This window comes from Octopus bimaculoides, chromosome 3, assembly GCF_001194135.2.
Source record: "Octopus bimaculoides isolate UCB-OBI-ISO-001 chromosome 3, ASM119413v2, whole genome shotgun sequence".
Classification (NCBI taxonomy): Eukaryota; Metazoa; Mollusca; class Cephalopoda; order Octopoda; family Octopodidae; genus Octopus; species Octopus bimaculoides.
Window position 1 is genome coordinate 16,183,672 of NC_068983.1, and position 8,302 is coordinate 16,191,973.

At 35.6% G+C, this 8,302-nt stretch overlaps 2 protein-coding genes across 3 annotated transcripts in view; one reads left to right on the forward strand and one right to left on the reverse strand.

Moving 5' to 3' along the window:
- Window positions 1-890, reverse strand: part of LOC106877815 (HSPB1-associated protein 1) — a 22,078-nt gene extending 21,188 nt beyond the window's left edge. The window contains exon 1 of one of the 2 annotated variants that reach the window (XM_052966042.1): window positions 798-890. In XM_052966042.1, coding sequence (XP_052822002.1) covers window positions 798-890 — 93 coding nt within the window. Of the gene's footprint in view, window positions 1-757 lie in introns of both variants that reach the window. The other variant, XM_052966043.1, reaches the window with a different exon arrangement.
- LOC106874381 (26S proteasome non-ATPase regulatory subunit 10) overlaps window positions 864-8,302 on the forward strand; it is an 11,930-nt gene continuing 4,491 nt past the window's right edge. Inside the window, exons 1-4 of the mRNA XM_014922092.2 lie at window positions 864-1,004; window positions 5,589-5,687; window positions 6,203-6,349; window positions 7,203-7,369. Coding sequence (XP_014777578.1) covers window positions 903-1,004; window positions 5,589-5,687; window positions 6,203-6,349; window positions 7,203-7,369 — 515 coding nt within the window. The 5' untranslated portion in view covers window positions 864-902. The remainder of the gene's footprint in view (window positions 1,005-5,588; window positions 5,688-6,202; window positions 6,350-7,202; window positions 7,370-8,302) is intronic.

The window sequence follows — 8,302 nt, forward strand, 5'->3', positions numbered from 1 at the left end:
GGTACCGAAAGACTTTCAAACTTCGTATACTTATCTATTTTGTGTTATAGAACAGAAAAATATTTTTGTATTCCAATTTATTTCATGTAAAAAATTGTCTTATTTCGATAATTTCAACCAATCACTGACAAGTATTCAGTTGTTTGCAAAAAATTCAAATTTGATTGCAAAGAATTCAAACTAGATCGAAATCATCGATAAGTTCAAACTAGCGAGAACTGGTTTCTCACATCTCCCCTACAATGTTATTCCAAAAATAGATAATCACATCAATGGAATCTCGAAGCTACGAGATAATGCAGGATTAATTCAAAATGATGTGAATAAATAAACTTTAGATTTGATAACGTAGGCAGAAATATTTAGCTGCAATAGTTTCAGCAACTTCACTTAAGTCGATATTTTTACGAACAGAATGAATGTCTCAGTCTCTCATATTTCCTTAATATATAAATGCAAGGTAATCAACCTCTGCGTGATTGTTTGACCACTAGAAGTTGCTACCACATCTCTCAAATAACACCCTACTGTTTTGGTAAAAAAGAAGAGGACACACTAAATAATGTTGTCTTATATACCCCTAAAAGGACGGGTTGGTCACGGGTGGAATATCTCTGACCGTACATCTCTTTAACCATAGTTAATCTGGGCAAAAATTTTATACATAAAATTGTTGAAGAACAGCAATATTTCGGATAAACAATTAAAACCACCAAACAAAGGAATCCAGTACAACAAATAGCATCGGTATACATACAAGAAGTGTGGAAATATTTAGGTTTTGTAAAATTATTTACTGTTTTTGCAGATGTGGAATTGAGTTCTTCCCTCTTAAAAGATGTAAACAAATAAGTAGAGGTCACTTCCGGTGTTGACGGTAGTGACATCATCGATAAACAAGCATGGCCGGCGACAGCTTTCGAGAATTTGTTATGAATGGAAATTTCACTGAATTGAAGAAAATACTTGAAGAAAATAAAGATTTATTGTTGAAGGTGGACGAGGTAAGTACTCGGCGATGTTTTCAAGGTATTATTTCGCTGGTTGTAGGAATTTATAAGCAACTACATTGTTACGATGTGTCATAGTATAGCATGAGTAAGCGTTTCCTAATGTTATGCCTAAAACAACAAAGCCAGCTTTATGAGCAATCATTGATACAACAGCCACATATTACTTGTGCTTATTTTCATTGCTGCGGTTAAAAAATTAAAGTCTATCCCCACACGAGTTGAACTTAGAACAACGACCTCACCAAACTATATGTGCTTCGACTTTATGAGTTTGAACAATAGAGGTATAATAGTACATTAATATTCTACAGCTGTTCTTGTAAATAATATGTCTCAGCAGACAAGTTTTAGTTTTTACATTATCCTTTTATTCGAAGCATTTTAATTTTCTCTCTTGAAGAAGTGGGTATATTCGAAACAGCGGCACTCACGTCTCTCTACATTATACAGATTTTCTCATCCTATATCCTATACATACCTGAAAATCTGACTCTGAAATAATTGCTAATAAATGTGCTTTTTTTTTTTTCGTGTTTTACATTAGCTATCATTCTCCATGGCATTGCTAACTACTAGACTATTTTTTGAGATAGGATGTAAAAAATAAAATCGTCTCTAGCAGATTTGAACCGCTAGACATTGTATTAAGTATGATAAAGAAGCAATACGGTTATCTACTACCTATTGAATGTCTATCCTTTCAACTATAGTCATAAAGCCTGATTACATCGACCCCAGTGCTCGGCTGGTACTTATTTCATTGATCACGAAAGGATGAACGGTAAAGTCAGCTTCGGTGGAATTTGAAATCAGAACGGAAAGATAGACGAAATGTCACTAAGTATTTGTCAGGCGGGCAAACGATTCTGCTAACCCGACGCATTCTACTGATTAAATAATAATAATAAACAACTAGGTCTTTATCCGTCTCTACGTTGTCGGTGAAAATATTTGTTAATCATGTACGTACCTTTTTTTTTAACAGTAGACTTATATAGTGAAAGTCTCGTTAGTTACTATGGTGACAACAGTCTCTCTCTCTCTCTCGCTCTCAATAACAACATGATATTGTTGTGAGTCTTTTTAAAGTATATGTTGCATTGTCTTTATGTTGAACTATGTTGAAACACACACACACACAATCAAAAAAATAAGTATAGTGTTATATAGTGGAAGTTTTTTTTTTTTTAAGCTGTGTTGTGTTGTCTCTATGTTGAAAGACATAAAACACACAACCAAAAAAATAACCATCGTTATATAATGACGGCCTTTTTTCATTTTGAAGCTGTGTTGTTTTGACAACTTGCACTTAAAATTCCTGCATTTTTAATCAAAACTTGCTAGTTACAATGGTGATGACACTACCTATCTCTCTATCTTTCTCTCTCTCTCTCTCTCTCTCTCTCTCTCTCACTCACTATTTTTTCTCAACAACTTTTTCTCCTCTTTTTCTAAAAATACATTGTAACATATATTTTGATTCCTCCCCCTCTTTCCCTTACTCTGATAGATGCTGTGACAGACAGACTGACAGAGATCCACTTCTCTTTTATTATAAGTCCTTTGTTTTCAGAGAAAATGTAATAGTGAATGAATCCGTTGTCCAGTTTAACACTATTACCTAACACCTTGGATACCTTAGCAACATCTCCATTGCATGCATTCCAGCCACATCTGTTTAAAAACACCCATCTCTCTCCCTTCCATCAGTCGCTCAGATGCTATTAAAGATTATGAGTACTGCTTCTTCTGCTAACGAAAATAAAACTGAATTGAATCAGCTTTTGTTTGAAAATTCCAGTGGAATTCAAATTCACAAGCACAACTCTAGCCACTACATAGGTTTTTGTACATTTTCCATATTTTTTTTTTTTTTTTTGTACATTATCCATATTATTCTTACCACCTGTAATGTTGGGAACTGTAGGTATTAGCCTTTTTACTGCAAACCTAAATTTCATGGTGCCAGTGGTATGTGAAAAGACATTCGGGCGAGATCGTTGCCAGTGCCGCTGGACTGGCTCCTGTGCAGGTGGCACCTAAAATGCACCATTTCAAGCGTGGCTGTTGCCAGTACCTCCTGACTGGCCCTCGTGCCGGTGGCACGTAAAAGCACTCACTACACTCTTGGAGAGGTTGGTGTTAGGAAGGGCATCCAGCTGTAGAAACTCTGCCAGATCAGATTGGAGCCTGGTGTAGCCACCTGGTCCACCAGTCCTCAGTCAAATCGTCCTACCAATGCTAGCATGGAAAGCGGATGTTAAACGATGATGATTTCAGTAATGATGATATCTATCACAAACTAGAATTAATATTTACTGCAAGTTACCTTGCCTCAATAATCTTCACGTATCTCAAAAAAAGATATAGTTTCAAATATGACACATCTCAACAAAAGATAGTTTGGTGTATAAAACTGCTTTCCATAGCTAAGCATAATGAGATTTTGAGTCGATATATCTGATTTCCACAGTAAAAGGGCTAATCAATTAAAACCTACCATTTGTAAGGTTTTGATTGAACTATTTTGACATGATGAGGCTGGAGAAGATAAGGTGGTTTTAGTCAGTTAATCATGATCTGAGCCACTGCTATTGCAACCCAATTATTAAACTAAATAATCTGTATTAATTTGTTAATTGGAAGTGTAATCTTCTAAACCTTCTTATCAGGTGGATAAGTAATTGGGAATAATTTTATAAAAAGAAATGTAACCATAAGCCTTCTTATCGGCTGTTTATGAGGAAATAATGGTTTCAGCCAGAATAACATTTTGTTGTTGTTGTTGTTGTATAGCCATAGGTCAGTCAGTTCAGCAACTATGTATAAGTCATAGATCAAGTGCTTCAGATACACACATCATGTTCTTTGCGGAGGAACAATATTGTGTACTCCAACGTAATGTGTGCAAAATTTGGGTATGTTCACTTGTTTTCCTCAATGTTCCATACAGTCTGGTGGTGTCTACAGCAGAGACAGGCAAAGTAGGCTCACTTGAAGTGTAACAACTGTTGTTCCTCTACACTTATCGTTGGTAGTGTGTATCTCAGTTCAGTGCCTGAGATTAACCCTTTTGATACCAATCTGCCTGATAAGACCATTTCAAGTTGTATGATACCAACTTTCTGTTTTAATTAACACTCTTGTTACTGTATTTACTTTGAGATGTTCTGTATTTCTTTCAATTAATTTTAAACATAACAAAGAATTTAGTAAAATAACTTAGTTATCATTAAGCTAATGTTAGGAACATAAATTGTGTCTAAGGTTTGGTGGAAGATTTTAATTCAGAACTATTGAAAACAAGACATTTGCACTACAGAGCTAGAGGCAGTTTCAGCCGGCTTAGTATCAAAAGGGTTAAAGTTCTAAATACCTGCTTAATAATGACAAAGTTATTTTACAAAATTCTTTATTATATTTGAAATTAATTGAAACAAAGGCAGTGTATTTCAATAGAAATATAGTAACAAAAGGGTTATATTATTAATGTTGCTATTTTTGTATCTGTGATTTTCATATTTGATGTAGTTATAGGAGTGGTGATGAAGTGATTGTACAGGAATAGTCCTGCTTAGAACTTGTTGCAGAAACAAATTGTATTGCTCACATATCCAGATAGTCTTTCATGTTGAGTACTTCTTTTTATTTTTCATCGTAATGTTGAGGTATATGCTGTTTTGTGTTTTCTGTAGTTTTAGGATGCAGAAAGAATTCATGATGGATTTAATGTGTTATTTTTGTAAACCAGATTGTTTTGTTTGATTGTGTTGACTGAATGTGATAGATGAATGTGCTCTGTGAGCATGTGCCTTTTGATTTTTTTGATTTTTATTATGTCTTCTAATTTGTGCTGTGAATGTTCTAGAAGTGTTGTATTTTTGTCTTTTGTGTGTGTATGTGTGTTTTATTGAGCATGATGTTTACTTTCACATCAAATACAATTAATCATCACTCATTAGTGTTGTTGACAAGAAGGGAGGTGGTGGAGTTCTTAGGCGTTATTTTAAGCCTGTTTGTTATGGGTAGCTGATGTAGGTTTAGTTTTGTTGTACAGCTATGTCTAGGGAGTGATGGAAGGATGTGACAGTGGTGGACTGCCCCTATAACTCAAAGAGCCAACCTTGCAACACTGTGTCATGCTAATTCTGTTTGGGAATTACATTAATGATACAAGTATCTGGGGAATATTCAGCCACTTACACTATAATATAATGAATGAGTAATTCAGTTGATCAAATAATAAAAATCCATCGTCAAAGTTCAGGTAGAGTTGGGGCTTAAAAGTATTATGCAGATACATTCATGTTATGAGTCAAATAATGAATGTAAAAATGTTCAAGTTTGACTGACTCAGCAAGATTGTTTGTTTTTTTCATGACTTCAGTTTTCTTTCTTTTCTCTGTAAAGGGGGACAACTGAATGAAGTGACGTATCATTTTCCAACTGGGATTGTCCTTTGCTTCTGAATGTAACTGCACAATTTTTCTTCTACCATTGTGTATGTGATGTTGCTCATGTTCATTCTCTCTCTCTCATCATAATATTGCAGCTTTGATTTCCTTTTCATTACAGAGTGGCCGACTTCCATTACACTGGGCAGTTTCACAAGGACACTCCGAAATAGCAGATTATCTTCTAGATCTTGGCACACCAGTTGATTTTAAAGACGAGGTAATACAACTTTTGTTTCGTATTTTACAGAGAGCAAGAGGGAGGGGGTGGAGGAATGGAGTATCATCATTGCTTATGAAATAATTAGATAGCTGAAAAAAGATAGCAGGTGTTTTGGGTCACAGAGGAACCTGAAATTCAATAGAATTTTAGAGCTTCCATTGGTCAAATGAACTGTGCCTCTGCACATGTATGCACAGACCTGAGGATGATCGACAGTTTCCCATGCATGAGAATTCTCTGTTGCACACTATATCTGATTCTTATTATGCTCGTTTTTTTTCACATCTCGTTGTACTTCATCATTCATGTATTTTAGCATCCAGAGAAGTCTGCTTGCTTCATTTCTTTCCAGCTGTTTCATCTCCCCATTTGCTGCAAATGTTTTAGCATGTATTAATGCTTCATCAGTGACTCAGTACTCACATTTTCTCCACATATACTCAAACACACGCACGCATGTCAGATTCATATATATTATAAAAAACCTGTATTTTGTTTCCATCTATTTCCAGTCAGGATGGACACCTCTCATGATAGCAGTGTCTGCTGGTCGTCCAAAGATTGTCAACAGCCTTATTCACCGTAGGGCTGACATCAATGCTGTCAACAACAATGGCCAATGTTCTTTACACTATGCAGTCTCTAAAAACAGATATGAGGTAATATATTGATGCTCACAATGTTTGTTTCACAGTCGCAAGGTCCCATGTTTAATCCTACTCTGCATTGTCTTAAGCATGCATCTTTTTGCCATACTTTCAGGTCAGTCTCAACCCTGGGAATTAAATTGGGGAGACAGTGAGTGACAATGCTGAATTTTAAAAATTACAAGTAGAGTTCATTTGAAGAGCATCCAACTGGTTCAGCTTGAAGAGTATGTTAATAGTAAACGTTTCAATGGAATACTTAGCCACCAACACATTAACCTTTCATTTCCTGTACAATAGAGTACTGTACAGAATTGCATGCAACATGTGATATCACAAGAAATGTACTAACCTTGTTTATAAGAAGGAAATGTGGAACTTTCTAATATAAGGGGAAAAAACTCTTATCCCGTTTCTATCATTCATTTCTGTTTTTTATTGGAATCCTTACAGAATTGGGCTTTTGACTTCGTACACTTTCAGCAGGATGTTATGAATTAATTCAGTTGAGCCAAATAGCTGAACACTCATCCTCAATACCATTGAAGATCTGTTTTATTTATGAGTGGATACAATGTATTATGGGTATGCTTTTTTGATGTGTGTGTAACCTGTAGATTGCAGAATATTACTTGATTCCAGTTGCTGCTATGATAAGATATTTTTGAAGTGTCTGTTCATAGAGGATGCAAATCTCTTCTGAATGGTATTAGATTTAGATGACATCTGATGACAGAAAAATACTGGAAAGTGTTGCAACGTATTATTTGTTGCCTTTATCATATTCATTTATTATATAACCTGAAGGTAATTCCAGATAGACAGTCCGCTTAAATATTATTTTGGTTTGTTTTTTTTTTAACAGATAGCTGAATGCTTGTTGAACAACAAAGCTGCACCCAATATAGCAGATTGGATGGGCAGCACTCCACTACACCGAGCAGCTTCAAAAGGCCACACAAATATTGTTACTTTACTTCTACAGCACAAAGCTAATGTGAACTATGCAGATCGTGAAGGCAACACACCACTGTAAGTTTACATCGACTTTATGATGCAGAGCTCCATTAATTCATTTCAACATTTCATTAACCCTTTTGATACGAATCTGCCTTTGGTTCTATGATACAAAGTTCTTGCTATGATTAATTGATCTAAATTAAAACTTCCCATCAAAATTTCATGTTAATTTCTGTTCCAAACATCACCTTAAGAATAACTTCAAATTTTGGTCCAAATCCAGCAATATCAGGAGAGGGGTTAAGTAGATTACATCAACCCTGGTACTTAACTTATTGACCCCGAAAAGATGAAAGGCAAAGTTGACCTAGGCAGAATGTGAAGACATGAAATACCGCTAAGCATTTCACCCACGTACTAACAATTCTTTTAAACACCACCTTAATAATGACAAAGTTATTTTACTAAATTCTCCATTATCAATAATATTAATATGCCAACTTTTTGTTTTTGTACGTATGCACCTTTGGTGTGTGTCACACTTACTTTAAAAGAAGTGATTGGTAAAGTGGGAGAGAAGAGGACAGAGAGACAGTGAATGGTGACAGCATTCGTTTTGTGTTTTTAAATGTTTATCAGTATTTTCAGAGTAGACTGATACATGCATCGCAAGAAAATTAGATACATAGATACATACACACATTGTTAAATTAAAAGCGGGAGAGAGGAGGGACACAGAAGAAGTGAGATAGACAGTAGATACATCATCATCATCATCATCGTTTAACGTCCGCTTTCCATGCTAGCATGGGTTGGACAATTTGACTGAGGACTGGTGAAACCGGATGGCAACACCAGGCTCCAATCTAATTTGGCAGAGTTTCTACAGCTGGATGCCCTTCCTAACGCCAACCACTCAGAGAGTGTAGTGGGTGCTTTTACGTGTCACCCGCACGAAAACGTCCACGCTCGAAATGGTGTCTTTTATGTGCCACCCGCACAAGA